We start from the raw sequence: 18,492 nt of genomic DNA, 5'->3' as shown, positions 1-18,492 counted from the left end.
CCATCGCGATGCAGCGCTGTGCATGAGAGCTGCAGCCCTCCTGGCTTTGTCGCTCCTCCCTGGGCAGATCGATAGCAGTGGGAACCATTGGCTCCTGCTGCTGTCAATCAACTTCAGTGATGATGGGGTGGGGCTGAATCCTACTGTCTGTGTCAATGGATGCAGCAGCAAGGCATGGGAGCGAGCCTGCAGGAGTGACCCCATGGCAATTGGTTTCCTATTGGGGGCACCAACAAGAGAGGAGGAGCCAAGAGATCCGGCGGGGGGCCCCGAGAAGAGGAGGATCGGGGTTGCTCTATATATAATTTGGAAGCTATATTTGAGCTTTTTATGGACTTTTCACACTTATCATTTGGTGTGAGATCTGTTTTATTTGTTTTGGTTTACTTCTTCAAGCTTGTTAAAAGCCTGATGAAGCCTGCTAACAGTTTGCTTAAAGTGACAATCAACACTCCCATTAAAATCTGCGATCAGCATTTATAAACTGGAGTTGAATGGTACTAAAGTTTCAACAAAGCTTGCGGAAAGCTCTGCAAATATTTTGTTTAAGCTTGCTGTTCACATTTCTTTTTACAATCTGAAGCCCGTGTGAAATAGGCCTATCATTGAAATTAAAGTGCCAATAAAAGAGTTCCCTGCAAATGAAGATAGTAATTACGTACCTCTCCTGCCGGCCACTGAATTATATGCCATTGTACTGAGGAGAAATCACTAACTGGAATCCATTTAGATTGAAACGCTTCCAGGACACTCAATGTCCTAGTCCTAGTGTGGTTCCTCTCATTGATCCCAATATCACTACTGGACACAGGATTGCACCTGGGCACACCCTAATCACCCTGTGCGGTGCCAATTCCCCTTGCTGATATTTCACCAAAGCCCCCCGATAGGGCTCCTAAAAAAATTGTAAAAAATAATACAAAAATAAAATAACAAAAATAAAAAACTACTCACACTGTCCACTGCCCTACTGACACCAACCTCTGCCCTATTGACAAGTCCACTGCTCTACTGACACCATCCACTGTCCTACTAACACCGTCCATGTTTTATTGCATTTAGGATGCACACCCTAATGCAATAGGCTGCACACACCTTATACTACTGGAGTAGTCTTGGAGGTCAGTGGGAAGAGCCACTGAGCACAGCCTGATCCAGGAAATCATGGGGTCTGGGGGTGTTCAGGCTTCAGCGAATGGTTTTATTTCAGTAGGCTGGTGTTTGATGAAAGAGGTAAGTACAGTATTTATTATCTTTTTTGCAGGGAACTCTTTTGTTGGCACATTAATGATATAACTCTAGACAATTGTTATTGTTTTTAGTTTTGTATTGAGTGGGGAAAAGTTAAAGTGGAACTAGACTCTCTCAATTTACATTTCTTCAGTTGCTTCTTGATTTCTGGCCTAGGTCAAGCTGATGTCATAAATCCAAGGAGTCTTTAAAGGAAATGTTTTTTTTTTTCATCTGGAGGAAGCATGGGGCATTTTCAAGTAAGCACACCCTCCTGCCTGCATGCCTGAAGTAAGAGCAGATGGATTCCAGGAAGTAAATGCTACATGAATCATCTGCTCTTATTCAAGATGGACAGAAATGCTATGGTGGTGTTTGTCAAAGTGGTTTCTCAACAAAATAAAGCATGGAGACATGGACGGAAGGGCGAGTTTGAGCTTTGAATAATAAAAATTAATCAAATATTGTTTTTAGTTTGTGGTGCTCCGATACAGTTAGGTTCTACTTTACCACCTCTGTCAGGTTTGTATTTCTATCTGTGACCTCTTTGAGGATATTGTCCTTTACTTGCTATTCCTGTGGCATCTGTACAAGAAATTAGGTCAGGTTTGTCGTTGGGATAGAAAGAAATGGACAGCGATTCTCAGAAGTTCTTACCTTTCCCCCTATCTGGCTAGAAGGTGTTTCTGCTTGTGTCGGCACTCCTTACAGGAAGTGTGCAGAAGTCTTCTCCCCCCACGGGTACACAGATGACAATAGAAACCCAATAGAGGCTATAAACCTTCCCCACTCCATCCAAACTAAATGAAAAGTCTGGGCTGGTGTCAGGCTTTAGCTGTAGTAGAGTGTCTCCAAAAGTTCTTCCACCATGACTGTTGGACTGTATGCAAATGATGCAAGGTGGTCAAGTGTTTTCCAAAACAGATACATTGCTATCTCGTGTAATTCTACCACCATTTTCCCCCTGCTCAATAAATTAAAATTATCTGGGGGAAAAAAATGTGGTAGAGAACAAAGGTAGGAAAAAGCAAGGAAAATCCAAAAAAAGGTAAATAGAATACTGCTTAGGAAGACCCTTTCACCACCTGCTAAACACAAGAAGCTGTATCAGGGATAATTATCAAAACCTTACATGCTGCAGCAATGTGGCTCCAGCATAGTAAACAGTGAAAATGGGCTTAAAATGCAGCAACTTTTAGTGCCGATCTTATTAGAGTTTTTATATTTACATGCTGTTGAAATTCTGATGATGTAGGAATAGGGGAGTGGCAGCGCTGCAGACAGCCCAGAAAGCTCTCTTTTTGACACTCCCAGAAGTGTCAGTTTTGCTGCAGGATTGGAAACATGGGGGTTGATTTACTACAGGGGTAGGCAACCTCGGCACTCCAGCTGTGGTGAAGTTACAAATCCCATCATGCCTCTGCCTCTAGGAGTCATGCCTGTGCTTTTCAGGGTCTTGCAATGTCTCATGGGACTTGTAGTTTCACCACAGCCAGCTGGAGGGTTGAGGTTGCCTTCCCCTGATTTACTAAAACTGGAGTGCAAAATCTGGTGCAGCTCTGCATAGTAACGGAGTAAAGTTAAACCCCTACCTTCCTTTTCTTTTTTTATAAAGTGAACTAGCCCTTTAAAGGTCAAGATACAACTTTATTTTAATAAAGGTCAGGTGGACAGTCCAATGTTTTAAAAAAAACACCCCCTTTTTCCAGGGTTTGATATTGAAACCAATGTGAAGGAACTAGAAGTGAAACACAAGTTATATCAGCAACTGGTTATCACCCCGGAGGAAACACCATTAAAGATCCACTTCTATTCCAGTTACATTGTTTCAATCCCAAGCACTGGTGAAGGGTACATTATTGGACCACCAAAACACGATGCTACTCTTTAGATTGTCTCCCTGACTTTTATTGGAATATAGTCATACCTGGACCTCTAAGCAGTAGTATGGTGCTTCAATTTACATTTTTGTTACATTACAATACAAGTCAAGGAGACCATGGAGATCCTCTGGGATGTAGAAACCACCTGCCTGGGAACCAAGTCACCTACATCAACATCAAAAACCAGTAAAATAACCTTAGAGGTTCAACTATTTTTCCACTTTCCTCAAAAATCCAGCAGGCGGGGTTTCTATATGTACACCTAATAAAGATAATCTGCTTGTTTTCAGTTTGCAGCATAGTAGGTGTTGACAGGGGCATTGTGAGATGCAACAATGGGTGATTTTTGGTCAAGCAGTTAACCACCTAGAAATCACTGGTAGCCGGCAACTCAGGACTAGTTCTCCACTGGCTAACTCCTGTCAAGGTCTCAAAGCTTCAGGATGGGATTAGGGCCAAAATACAAGTTAGAAATTTATCAGCAGTCAATATACTCATTTGCTTTTTTTTGTGCAACATATTTTAACTCCAATAAAATCTTGGGTAGCATGCAAATAGACAGTGCTAAGATTCAGATCATGCCAGACGCATACAAATCGGCAGGTATGCATACAAAATGACTTCTTAAAAAAAAAATAACAACCATTTAGTAAAGCCTAGAGTTCTAGAAGGAATCCATTGCTTTAAATTCACTAAGAGCCTGGACAGGGGAAATATGCTTCTTTTGGGATCCTCGTCGTACTCGGGTCTGGTACTCTTCAGGTTTTTCTCTTTTTACTAGAGGTTTCTTCTCTGGAGCTTTCATCTTCCAGGAGACAACGGGGGAGTTCACAGCTGCCGTGCCATACACTTTCTGGTATTTGGTGGAAGCAACATATGAAGCCTTTACGGTTAACACAACGGCGTTCATCAGATTCTTGGCTGCTTGAATCAGGGAAGTGGCACTGTCCAACTGTGAAGAATGAAAACAAGAAATTTTAATGCCTTTTTAATAAAATGTGAGGCTTAGGATAATATTTACATGTATTGAATTGAATTAGCTGTCAGACTTGAAGCTGCGGAGAGCTGGTTGCCAGCAACTGATCTGGATCATGGGGCTGATGCCTTCCTGCCCACCCCTTATCTCAGCCCTAGACAATGTTGCATGGATTAAGCACAGAATAAATTGCATTATCACCCTGTTAAAGAACATAAAAAAACAATCCATTTAGTTGTAGGATTAACAGGCAGGATCAACAAGTAATATAACTATGTTATGTTGGGTCATAAAATGATTGTTAATGCTGGTGACAGACTTATTTGATTTTACCCATAATTCCACTTTAATTTGCATTAAAATGGTAAAGGAAAAAAAAAAGAACAAATATGGAGCAGAAAACTACTGAATTAGTTGAATTGGACCATGGGAGCAGATAAAATGAGCTGCTTGCAGAACTCTGATCATCTGTAATCATTACACATAAGGATAAGAAGACTGTATCTCAGAGAGTTTTAATGCTACAGAATTCATTTTACTAAGAGCTGAGCTTGTTTTCTGAAAGCCATTGCCAGCGTTTAGCTTTTATGCAGATGCATTACTTTAAAAAAAGCCATAAAGCAGGAGGAAATGTATCATTTTATTAATATCACACATCAGCAGAGTAAACCAGGAATTAAGTAAAGCCTTTTTCTGGGAATGGAAGAACATGTAAATTTAACGAAACGATAAAAGTTTCAGACGGAGCAAGCAGAGGCTCCCGGAGTGTTATAAACAAACTGGATTCGTCTTGATGGTAATCCAGTCTGCCCTGTCTATTCTCCATGCAAATTAAAGCCTCAAACGAATGTGATTTGTGTGACGTCTTAGTTAATTTAGTCATTATATGACATAGCAGACACTAAAAAAAAAAAAGGTAAAAATTAAAATAAAAATAAAATGCAAGATAAGATAAAAAGTTGCAAACCTAAAACTAGCCATAGACAGCTGTCATGAATAATTCTCATAATATGTATAATATGATTACTTCAGCTTTATCTAGTGGGCATAATCACAGTCCATTGCTCCAGTGAGCATTGGAAGGGCAGAGCTCAGAGGTGGTCACAGTGGTCATGTGATCGCTCAGTTTTCGGTCTTAGAGCCGGTGGGGCACAGAAACAGCATCACAGCAATCATGCAGCCATGAAGTTGAGAATTAATGTTTTCTACAATCTCACACTTCTCCTTTAATAGTGCCTTTGTTTCTTTGTGTATTTCCCTCACATTCTGTGTGGTCACCAGGATAAACAGGGAAAAAAAATCTCACCATTGGAGACCCAGACTGTAATAAAAGCTAATAGGAGTCCTAACTCTTCCTCACTGTTGGAAAGCAGCTGCAGTTATGTTTTTAACCAGTCATGATGTTGCTGGACACATGACTAAACCTCTTGTTGTTTTATAGGAAACCAACAGAAACACATAAATGGGAAATGACCATGTAGTTCCAAGACAGAGCAATACATTATACATTACTACCACCTACTAGCAGAATTACTAATCACAGTGTAATTTAAAAAAAAATGGTTGTTGAGCCATACAGTATATAGCATGGCAATACCCACTTTATCTAAATATTTGGTAAAGTTGGGTTTTCACTTTGCAAGAGGGGTCCTACAGATCACAGTTCTCCCCAAAAGTAGCCTACAAGAGCCTGCTTGGCTATAGGTCATAATCTTATGCTTATGTTTGATTCTTTTTGAATGATTCAGCCTTCCACATCCCATTTTTTGCTTTCCTCCATTGTCTCACACATCCGCTTCCATTTCAGACAATTTTGTGCTTCCTTTTCCTAGACACACCCAACATACCCTATCTGCACCTCAACTGGACATTTAAAAGCACTTAAAGTGGGATTCCGGCCGTAAAAAAAAAAAAATTAAAAGTCAGCAGCTATAAACACTGTAGCTGCTGACTTTAAATAAGTACTTACCTGTCCTGGATGCCCGCGATGTCGGCCGCCCGAGGCCAACCCGTCCCTCGGCTCTCGGGTCCCGGCACCGCCATCCTAGGTAAGGGAAACCTTCCTACTGCGCACGCGCGAGCGGTGCTCTGTGAATGGCCCCGTGGTGTTCTGGGAACACACACAGTTCCCAGAAGACAATGGGGCCGCTCACCGAGGAGCAGAAGACGCCGCGGAAAAGGAAGAGGAAGATTAGGAAGACTGCCTAGCAACAAAGGTTAAGGTAAGTTTAAATTTTTTTTTTTTTTTCAAATGTTTTTTTTTTAATTTTTTTTTAGGATTTTTGGTGGTTTTTTTTTAATATAAGGACACTTACCTGTCCAGGGATCCAACCATTTCCTCACCCAAGCAGATTCTTCAAATGGCTTTGGGTGCAGGCGCAGGCATCTCAAGTAAGGGAAACAGGAAGTGAAGCCTTGCGGCTTCACAGGCGGATTCCTACTGCACATATGTGATCTCCAATGTACCTTGTGAATGGTCCCATAGTCCTCTGGGACCTGTGATGTGTCCCAGAAGACTGCGGTAGAAGGGGAGTGAGCAAACGTCCGGCTCAGATCACTACAGCAATCTGAGCCAGAAGTGAGAGCAGGTACCTGTCAAAACCAGGTACCCACTCCCCCCCCCCCCCCCCCAAATCCTGTCTAATGTGGCAGTGGAAAGGGGTAGGATACAAACAAGCAGAACTTCCCCTTTTGAGTGAAGTCCTGCATTAAAAAGCCACATTGAAGCCTTCATACTTCAGACCAAATTTTTTATTTTTTTTGGCCAGAATAGGATAGTGCTAGAACCACAGATTTTAACTGAAGTCTATGAGCCTACTAACTAGAATTTCACTCTCTTCCGGTTGAGATTTTTTTTCTTTGGCCAGAATGGGGTAGATTTGGAACCACTATCCTTCTACTATATAGAATTTCCCTCTCTTCCAGCTGGAATAGATAGTGATAGGAAATCTCTCCAATGGAAATACAGATTACAACAAAACACATGTTATCAGTAAAATGGGGAAGGCCTAGAACATCTGCAAGGTTATTATCACTGCCTGTGACTTCCCATTCTAATGAAAACATCTTCCCTGATTTCTTGTCCTGCTGTCACAGAGGCAGGAAATTGGTATCAGTGGGAGGACTAATGCTCTAATGTTGTATGTCAGTGAGAGGAATAGTGCCCCATTGTTGGTGTCAGTAGGAAGAATAGTGCCCCATCATTGGTATCAGCGGAAGGAATAGTGCTCCATCATTGGTGTCAGTAAGAGGACTAGTGCCTCATCATTGGTGTCAGTGGGAGAAATAGTGCCCCATCTTTAGTGTCAATGGGAGGTATAGTGCTCTAGCATTGGTTTCAGTGGGAATAATAGTGCCTTATCGTTGGTGTCAGTGGGAAGAATAGTGCCCCATTGTTGGTATCAGTGGGAGGAATTATGCCCCATTGTTTAGAGTGAAATCTCCCTAACAGGGTACAGAGCAATAAAAAATGTCAGAAGTATTTCTGACGTTTATCCAATACCCCAAAAATTGTTTTGCTGGAGTTTGGCATAAATATAGGTCCACTAGTTTACATACACATGTCAAAAGAGATATAGACAAAAGATAATCATCAGCCATTATTTTTGTTTTATTCAGTCTGTCAAATAAAATACATACTAATTAGCTAAGATTACCAACTTAAACCCCAACTCTTATCTGGCGCCTTCAGCAAATTCTAGCAAAGGGCCTTCAAAAACCACTTTTTAATTCCAATGTTTTATGACTTACTTTGATGGTGCTGTAAGTTAAAAGAATAAGATAAATTAAGTGTCAATAAAGAAAGCAGTGGGCAGAATAACAGGCACATCAAAGCGATGACACGCAATGGTTGAAATTTCCATATTAAGTAGAGCGCTGACACAGATCGCGCTGCAGAAATGCTATTTATACACTCAGGGAAAAGAGGGATGCTATGTCAGGTCCTATATCTGAGCCACAAACAAATACATGTTTATTGAGACAAATATGCTGAAAGAAAAGTAGGGAAATCTACATATAAAAGTCAGAGTTGTAAGACAATGTGACGTGCTCAAACAGGCACAAAAACATAGTGTAATCTTTCGGTGACGGAGGAATATAGCCTCATGGCTACAAAGGGGTTTCTATTACCCGTTTAACGGGCTGTCTTCATCTCTCTCCGTCATGCCTAGAACAGTAAAGTCTATGTTAGAATCCAGCGCAATGTCTCATGATTATAAAATCTAGAAATGATAATAGTACCTCGGTACAAGAAATTACATTGTGTTCCTATAATATGTTCCTATAATGTGTTTATTTAGTAACCATAGAAGGTTGCCTTGAGAACATATTTGAATTAAAAAAAGAAAAATTAATAGTAGCCATTTGTCCACATTGGATGTAATATGGTAAAATAATTCTCCACTTAAAGTAAAATTTTAAATTCAAAGTACATTTAATGGATGAAAATTATATACTATCTAAAATTGCTCTGCCAGTTCTAAAATAGAACTTAAAGTAAAACTTTTTTGGATAGAGTAATAGAGAGTTATAACCTAAGTTTTGTTTTGTTTTTTGTGTCCCCTTGGGGAGATTTCTTTGTCCCATAGCTGAAACAGAAAGTGAGTGGAAATCCCTCCATGGTCTAAGGTATGCTTCCTCAACATTTTTACCCTTGAAGGACTTTTAAGTCTTGGGAATCCATTTTAAAACCAATTAAAAAAAAGCCTCCCTTACAGTGGAGGTCAGAATGGCACCAGAACAGATAGCCAAAGAGATCATTGGTGCCATGCCACTGACTCTGTTAAGTGGCATTGGCCCTGGAATTATGCAGGCACCATCAAATGAGAGGTTAATCAACCACAGGTCAAGGAACCCTCAGTAACCTCTGGGGGAACCCTAGGGTTCCATGGAACCCTGTTTAAGAAGGATATGGCCAATAAAAGCCCCCCTGACAGTGGTGGTCAGAATGGCATCCTTACAGATAGCTGAAGAGATAATTGGTGCCATGCCACTGACTTGTGCCTTGTGGTATTGGGTCTGAAACTATGCAGGCACCATCAAATGGGAAGTCAATCAGTCACAGCTAAGGAAAACCTCAGCAAATTTTGGAGGAACCCCATGGTTCTGTGGAACCCAGTTTGAGAATGGCTGCTCTGAGGTCTGAGGGGCACAGATGTTTTTGGGCAAAAATGAACGGCTGGTAGTGATGCTGATTGCATGTAACCGCTCACACAAGTGGCATTTGATCAGCACCTTTGACTGAGCTGGACACCAATGGTTTGCATCCATGCAAAGATGCTGGATGTCACTAAGCACCCAGTATGTACCCATGTGCACCCATACAGTGCCTTGCAAAAGTATTCACTCCCTTGGCTTTTTACCTATTTTGTTACATTACAGCCTTTAGTTCAGTGTTTTTTTTTAATCTGAATTATATGTGATGGATCAGAACACAATAGTCTAAGTTGGTGAAGTAAAATTAGAAAAATATATACATAAAACTATTTTTCAGACATAAAAAAATTATAATTGTCATGTGCATATGTATTCACCCCCTTTGTTATGAAGCCCATAAAAAGCTCTGGTGCAACCAATTACCTTCAGAAGTCACATAATTAGTGAAATCATGTCCACCTGTGTGCAATCTAGGTGTCACATGATCTGTCATTACATATACACACCTTTTTGAAAGGCCCCAGAGGCACCACTAACCAAACACTGCCATAAAAACCAAGGAACTCTCCAAACAAGTAAGGGACAATGTTGTTGAGAAGTACAAGTCAGGGTTAGGTTATAAAAAAATATCCAAATATTTTATGATTCCTAGGAGCACCATCAAATCTATCATAACCAAATGGAAAGAACATGGCACAACAGCAAACCTGCCACGAGAAGGCCACACACCAAAACTCATGGACCGGGCAAGGAGGGCATTGATCAGAGAGGCAGCACAGAGACCTAAGGTAACCCTGGAGAAGCTGCAGAGTTCCACAGCAGAGACTGGAGTATCTGTACACAGGACAACAATAAGCCGTATGCTCCATAGAGTTGGGCTTTATGGCAGAGTGGCCAGAAGAAAGCCATTACTTTCAGCAAAAAACAAAACAGCACGTTTTGAGTTTGGGAAAAGGCATGTGGGAGACTCCCAAAATGTATGGAGGAAGGTGCTTCGATCTGATGAGAGTAAAATTTAACTTTTTGGCCATCAAAGAAAACGCTATGTCTGGCGCAAACCTAACACATCACATCACCCAAAGAACACCATCCCCACTGTGAAACATGGTGGTGGCAGCATCATGCTGTGGGGATGTTTTTCAGCAGTCGGGACTGGGAAACTGGTCAGGGTTGAGGGAAAGATGGATGGTGCTAAATACAGGGATATTCTTGTGCAAAACCTGTACCACTCTGTGTGTGATTTGAGGCTAGGAGGGGGGTTCACCTTCCAGCAGGACAATGACCCCAAAAACACTGCTAAAGCAACACTTGAGTGGTTTAAGGGGAAGCATGTAAATGTGTAGGAATGGCCTAGTCAAAGCCCAGACCTCAATCCAATAGAAAATCTGTGGTCAGACTTAAAGATTGCTGTTCACAAGTGCAAACCATCCAACTTGAAGGAGCTGGAGCAGTTGTGGAAGGAGGAATGGGCAAAAATCCCAGTGGTAAGATGTGGCAAGCTCATAGAGACTTATCCAAAGTGACTTGAAGCTGTGATAGCCGCAAAAGGTGGCTCTACAAAGTATTGACTTTAGGGGGGTGAATAGTTATGCACATTGACTTTTTCTGTTATTTTGTCCTATTTGTTGTTTGCTTCACAATAAAAAAAACAAAATCTTCAAAGTTGTGGGCATGTTCTGTAAATTAAATGATGCAAATCCTCAAACAATCCATGTTAATTCCAGGTTGTGAGGCAACAAAACCCTAAAAATGCCAAGGGGGTGAATACTTTTGCAAGGCACTGTAGCATACAGCAGTGTAGCAAAGAAGCTTGAGAAAGAGGGGCCTAACTTATGATTTTGCAAACAGGTCCACTTTTTTCAGAGAATACACCTGTGCCCAGATGTGCAATTTTAGCAAAAATTATTGTTTGGGTGTCGGAGTGCAACTGGTAGAGACTCGTTTGATTGGACAGTAAATGACATAAATGGCCATTGGAAACTGTTTAATGGGGGATGCCCCTTTTTGTAAAGCATACAGTGATATGGAAAAGACATGTTTGGAGTCAATAGACAACAAAATTCACCCTAAGTGGGGGAATTTTTAAAAGGACTTTAAGCTGGTTGACTCCCGACTCCCTTTGTAATATCTCTCTATTGGCAAAAGTTTGGATGACCGTACCCATGAATGCCTTCAATGATTTTAAAATTCGTCATACTTGGCCAAAAAAGACTCTGCAAAAATTTTGGGCTGATTATACTTTTTTCATGGTTTATTTTTATTTTTTTGTGAAGCTAGCCATTGATGGATAGAGTTTTGAAAAAAAATTCTTAGGTAAATTAGGAAAATCCATACAAACATTCTTAGCACATTCAAAAGTTGTTAAAAAGGTTTTGATTGCTTTTAACATTTGAATTTGGAAAGAATGATCTTTACCAAACGAAAACCGCATGCTCTATTACAAATTCATTCATTCAAGAAGAATTTTCCATCCTGCTCCCTTGAATTTTCATGTCACTACGGTCAAAAATGAATGTTGAATTGACCCATTAATAATTAGAAAAATTGACAAACATTCTTAGAACATTCTTTTCCTAAGAGTTTAAATTCAAAATTCTACCCATCTATGGTCAGCTTTAATTCTCTTCAGAACTCGCTGTTGGGCAGTCTTATCAAAAAAATGCTAAATATTAAAAAAAAAAAAAACACACTTCAACTTCAGCAAGAGCTCCTGAAACATGACAGCAAGAAAAATACAGTTTCGACTCCTCTCCGCATAATGTCATCGTAAAATGTAAAAAGACTCTTAAAATGGGCGAGCTGGATGGGCTCCATATGTTGAAGTCAGATTCCTATATCTGCGCAGTCTTTTGTTTGTTTGTCTATTAAAAGAGGAGAGGAAAGATGGATCGTTACAATATAAGCGTAATGTCTGCCAATACAAAAAGATAAGCGTGAAATATGTCGCATTATGTAACCTGATTACACAATTTTGCAAAGAAGAAACATTTCAATAACTCTTGTCGGAGTGCATATATGCAAAGAGCATCCGAGGTATTATGTGCAAAATAATGAGAGGGGTGTAACAGCAAAATAAGCAGAGACGGAAGATACCAGGGTCTTTCAGATAAAGAAAAGCCAACATCTCATTACCATTTTATTATAGGCTTTACTAAGACTTTATTTTTACCTTTGTGGCTTGTTAAAGTTGCACGCCAGCCTAAGTTGACAATTTTGCATTTAGGAAGTAGCTGGGCACACATGCTGCAATCTGATTGTACAATCTCTGTACGAACTTCTTTAACATACTTCAAAATAATAATAATTTCCTTTTCCGATCAATCTCTGTTTGTTTTTTAAAAGTCAGCAGCTACAAATACTGTTTAATAATGAAAAATCAGGTGCCTGGTGATTTAGTGCTGTCTTCCCGCAGCTGGTTCTTCTTACCGCTGTGGGTCCCTGGCACCACCATCTTGGATACAGAAGCTGCAAAGTGAGGAACCACAGCTGGCTCCCCACCGTAGATGTGCGAGCTTGCATGGTGCTTTGTGAATGGTTCTGCAGCCTTCTGGGACATGTGAAGTCCCAGGAGGATGAAGGAGGGGAGGGGGTGTGATGCTGGTGTGAACAGACCCTCAAGCTTCAGGAATTTTTGTTTTAGCCCATGAGGGGGAGGAGACCAGTTCTTGCAGGCTTAAAGATGCCTGAAATATTTCTGTCAAAATGTTCAATTGGAGCGGTTTCAGGCGTTTCCATTAATGTCCACCTTCTGAACAAGGTGCACGGAACACGTCTTTCCCGTACTGTGTTCTGGTGTGAACTGGTCCAACCTACACATGTAATTGACTTGAGATACACTTCTAGCATGCTCTTATACGTACGCAAAAAGACCCTACCCTATCGTATGAAATTCAAAATACTAACCACAACATACATGGCCATCCACAACATTGTTCCCAGCTATATCACCAACCTCATCTGCAGATCATGCCCAAATAGTCCCCTCCGCTCTTCCCAAAACCTCCTGCTCTCTAGCTCCGCTTGTTACCTCCTCCCATGGTCGCCTTCAGGACTTTCTCCAGAGCCTCTCCCATCCTCTGGAACTCCCTGCCCCAGTATATCTGGTCAACCCCTACCTTGGCCGTCTTTAGACGATCCCTGGAAACTCACTTATTCAGGGAAGCCTACCCCACCTCCACCTAAGAACTGTACCCGAGCCATCTCCATCAGATAACCCCCCGCAGCTATTAAATTTCGTACCACCTCCCCCTCCCTTTAGATTGTAAGCTCCATGTCCCTTCTGTAATAAACTGTATTGTAATAGGAAAAAGTGCAAACTGTTGGCACTATATACATCCTGTATAATAATAAAAATAATTTTTAAAAACTCAAATGAAAATGCCTGAAAATCGGGTCTGAATGCCGCCCTAGATTTACCAAAACTATGTAAAACAATCCACTCAATCTTATCCAATCAGGAGGCCCTTGTACTTTGGAGTTATTGGTAGATATAAGAGGGGATTGTAGGTAGATCCAAGGCAGGAGATAGTGAAATCAGATTGTAATGTGTATTGAACAAGACAGTTTTATTTATTTTATTTTTATTTTTTCGCTTTGGATAGAGTGGAGAAGGGATGTCTCTATAGACAAGGTTTGTTCTTCAATTCTTACCACCATGATTTTTAGGGCCACAGATAATATGAAAGCCTGGCAGAGGTTCTATCCCTCCAATCTATGAAAAAAACACAATGTTTTGGCTGGCGTTTCAGTTTAAATGGCTCTATAGTTCAATTTAACTCTGGTTACTAATTCCCTGCAGTTGCCAGTATCCTTATCTTTAGGGTTGGACCCATGCCATTTTTTTACCGGTGAGTGCGAGTGCTGATACTTTCGGTCAAGTACTCGCTGACACCCAGTACCGATACCTTTGCAGTGCAAAATTAATGGGCTCAATCTCACTGCAAAGAATCGCATGCAATTTGAACAGGAATGCAGTGTGGTCACTGTCCGAAGTCCATGTGTGAACCCAGGCTGAAGTCGCAATGACAAGTCTGAGTTCACACAGGAGTAGGGGGGGGAGGAATCGAATGTGATTGGGACAGGAATCACACCGCATTCTTCTTGAAATCACATACAATTTTTTGCAGTATGATTTGAGCCCATTCATTTGGCATGGGCTCAAATTGCACCGCAAAGGTATCCGTTTCAGGAATCGGAGCATTTGTATGAGTATGAGTACTCCTGAAGATGCTTAGTATTAGCACCAATACTGGTATCGGTGCAACCCTACTTATCGTCAGTGTTACCCTTGCTCTAAACCCACTACACTAGAGATTTATTTACACACGTGGAAGCATGAAAGGCAGGTTACACAGGGCAGAATTATATTTTAGCCAGGCTAGAAGCAGCGTAAATGACTGCCAAATCTGACTCAGGTGGTCCATGCAGCTCCTGCATTTTGTTCTAGGTAGATCAAGGCATTAGAAGACCTCCCAAAAACATAATGATGGGTTAATTGGCCCAAGAGTTGCCACCTGTCCAGTTTTGTACTGGACACTCAGTTTTTAAAGCTGACGTTTAACCTTTTTATGTTTTGCCTTCCCTGATTCCTACTTTCCTACTTATCAACATACCAATGGCATTTAAAAAAAAAATAAATCTTTCTGTTTTGATTACATACCTTATTTTAGACCCCTTTAATGCAAGTTATGCAAAAATAAAAATGCCTTCATGTGCATGTGTCAGTCTGGAGGCGTAGGCAATAATAGGCAATAGTTAATAGTGTTTTGGGTTTTTTTTTGTATTGCATAAAGCTGTGAAGGATTAAAGAATTTATCCTCACTTCCTGTCCCACCAACAACATCGATAGTGAGATCCAGGAGATGGGTGAGTTCCACCGAACGCCCCTATCTGCACATGACTGTTGTACAAGCAGTACACAGTACAGGATATGGGTATGTGTCCTTCTGGAGGGGAGGAAATATGTGACTCTAGAGGGGATTTGGTGTACAGGGATAGGATCAGGGCTTTTTTCTCTGAGAATAGTTGCAGGAACTTCCCCTTTCTGAGTCAATTCTTGTCTCCATTCTGAGTCAATTCTTGTCTCCACCCCCTACCCAGCACTATTTCTTGATCTCACCCGCCCCCCACCCACCTCTTAAACATAAACATCCCCTCACCCACCCAGCAAACTATCATCAATAGACCTCCCCAGCAACAATAGACCACTATGCAAAAATAGATTCCCTCCAGCAACAATATATCTCCTAGAAGCCAGCATCTATAGGCCCTCCAGCACACCCCAGCACCCTCATTACATACAGTACATTCAGTACTGGAGGTGCTGGAACTGCATTCCCCCACATTCCCCCACATTCCCCCACATTCCCCCACATTCCCGCTAAAAAAAAAGTCCTGGATAGGATATGTCTAATGAGAACCTCCAGAGTTAGTGATAGCTGACATCCTTCTATGTAGGGTGGGTTACGAGGCATGCTGGGTGTGATGCAAGGTAGATTCATGGTCGCCAGACACCTCTTGATTACAAAGAGATTTATTGTCTCTTAAACAGAACTGCGGGAGAAAGGGTTTAGGGCCAGGACACCCTTTAGTAGTTGCAATGTTAACAGCCATGCAGGGAAAGGCACCCCAGATGGGACATCTGCATGTGTAGGCACACTGCCTCCTATGGCAACAACCTTGAACAGTTCCTAACAAAGATTACATTAACTCTTTCACTTCCCCTACAATCTCCTATCGTAGATCTTCACTCAACCAAGCACCCAGTCTCTCTCACTAGACTTGCTGATCCACTGCCACTGGATCTCCTGAGTTCTTCCAATCTTCTCACTGAGTATCTTCCTCAAGCGTCACCCCCATGTCCCTGCTGGGTCCCTAGTCTGGCATTCAGGATACTCCTCAAGCGTCACCCCACTGGCCTGCTCGGTCCCTGGCTTGGCACATAATGCTGCTCTGCAAGCATCACCTCCGCTGGCTGGGTCCCTGGCTTGACACCTGCTGAAGTTTCCCAATTCTTCACCGTCCCCGGTTGGTGAGAATACTGCTCTAGTACTTGCTTCAGCTACTCACAGTGGTCTCTGGTAACAAGGTGAATGGGTCCCTTAATGGCGACAGCTTCCCCTCTACCTCCGACCACGATGGTTCTCTGGCCAGCAGAACTGTCACTTTTGGTTGGACTGCAAGCCGCAGTCCAACCCTGCGCTTCTCTCTTGCTTCTGGGTAGGCCCTCAGACACCCTAGCAGCCAGATATCCCCGGGATAGGCCTCAGGCTCTGGCCTAGCAGCCTGGGGCAGTACATCAAACGTCCAGCCAGACAGCCGTCCAGGTGGCACAGAACCCCGATCACCTGACCTCATCCAAATAAATAGGCTCTTCCAGCAGGCAAGGTACCCAAGAAGGTCCCTGTCCATTGGATAAAAAAAAAATCCATCTATTCTTAATCTGTCCTTGCAATGCCCTGGTCTTATCTAATGCCACCAGATACCCGGCCATCTAGTGACAGAAGAGAGACGTGCAGGAATTCCAGGCTTAGGGTGGAATCAATTGATCTCCTATCAATTGGCCAAGGCAACTAACTATACCTGGCAGGTAAATTTACTAGCAACCCTGCCTAAACATCAGGGTGCTACAGATAAGTGAAGGATTTCTGGCTTGTTGGTGGTGGTGACTGCAGAAGAGAGAAAATTTTGACTGAAGGGGCAGACAATGTTGGGGGGGGGGTAGATATTTTGTTAGTATGTTGAAATAGTAGAGGTCTAAACTGTAGGTTTACATCTGTGCATAGAGGTTACACTTATATGTGTGCACACATTATTTTTATATATGACTGGATTAGGTGCAGAGATATGTTATAAGATTTAATATATAACTATTACTGGTTTCATCAATGCTTCATTTTATGATTTATGGAAAATTTCACTCCCATCTGGAAAATTTCCTCCGGCAGTGCTAAAGCATGCTAAGTATTTATTTTATTATAATGCTGTTATGTAAAGGGGATTTTATTATATGTGCAGCTCCCAACCTATACTAAATGTGATATTTAGAAAAGGGGAACTCAAGTCTAGAAAAATCTTTATATGTATTCATAAGTTAGTCAACCAGAAAAATGAAAAGTGTAGCCTGAGCAGAACCAAATATATGAAACGGAAAAAAGTAATGTCAGTAAACATACATATGTATCGTATGCATTCTTCACTCTCTTCTCTCTCTCTCTCCCTAAATATATACACATAGTGCCTTGAAAAAGTGGTCATACCCTTGACATTTTCCACATTTTGTCATGTTACAACCAAAAACATAAATGTATTTTATCGGGATTATGTGTTATACCAACACAAAGTGGCACATAATTGTGAAGTGGAAGGAAAATTATAAATGGTTTTCAAATTTTTTACAAATAAATATCTGAAAAGTGTGGGGTGCATTTGCAGAGGCGGCTCTCTAATTAGGCAAAATAGGCGGTGGCCTCAGGCCTCGCAGTCATAGGGGCCTCGCACAGCTGGATTGTTTACCTAATTAGAGAGCCGCCTCATTCAGCAGCAGAGATCTCCGTCCCAAGTCCCCTCGCTCTGCTACAGGGAGAGATAACAGGCGGCAAGTTAGACCTGTGATCGGAGCTCACATACATCTCCGGATCACAGACAGGGAGGGAGAGCCGCACAGTAGAGCTCTGACAGATCTCCCCCCTCCCCCTGCTGCCCGCACAGCCAGACAGAAGAGGAGAGAGAGCTTCTGCCCCTCCTCCTCCCGTCCTCTCTCCTCCTGTGTCTGCCCCGCCCACTCTCCTCGGCAGTGTTCTCTGTTCTGCCTCAGAGAAGGGGATGTGTGGGCGGGAAGATTCAAGCTGAAGCCCAGGAAAAGGAAAAGGACAACAGGAGTCTGATCCATCCATCCATCCAGTCCCTCCTGCCTCCAGTGAGTACACTGATGTAGGGGATGCTCTTCCCTACCTTCCGTCTCCACCCCCTTCTCTTCTTTCTTTCCATTCTTTTTGTCGCTTTCTTTCTCTTTCCTTCATTTTTCCCCATCCCCTCTCTTTCTTTCTTTCTTTCTTTCTTTCTTTTCTTTCTTTCTTTCTTTCTTTCTTTCTTTCTTTCTTTCTTTCTTTCTTTCTTTCTTTCTTTCCCCATCCCCCTTCTTTCTTTCTTTCTTTCTTTCTTTCTTTCTTTCTTTCTTTCTTTCTTTCTTCTTTCTTTCTTTCTTTCTTTCTTTCTTTCTTTCTTTCTTTCTTTCTTTCTTCTTTC

General features: G+C 41.8%; 1 protein-coding gene across 3 annotated transcripts in view; it reads right to left on the bottom strand.

Moving 5' to 3' along the window:
- Positions 1-904: 904 nt before the first annotated feature.
- LOC141120431 (catenin alpha-2) overlaps positions 905-18,492 on the bottom strand; it is an 863,441-nt gene continuing 845,853 nt past the window's right edge. For all 3 annotated transcript variants that reach the window (XM_073611011.1, XM_073611012.1, XM_073611013.1), the window contains one exon: positions 905-4,065. In XM_073611011.1, coding sequence (XP_073467112.1) covers positions 3,778-4,065 — 288 coding nt within the window. In that variant the 3' untranslated portion in view covers positions 905-3,777. The remainder of the gene's footprint in view (positions 4,066-18,492) is intronic.

Source organism: Aquarana catesbeiana, linkage group LG01 (genome assembly GCF_042186555.1).
Source record: "Aquarana catesbeiana isolate 2022-GZ linkage group LG01, ASM4218655v1, whole genome shotgun sequence".
NCBI lineage: Eukaryota > Metazoa > Chordata > Amphibia > Anura > Ranidae > Aquarana > Aquarana catesbeiana.
This window is presented reverse-complemented; position numbering and strand designations above follow the sequence as displayed.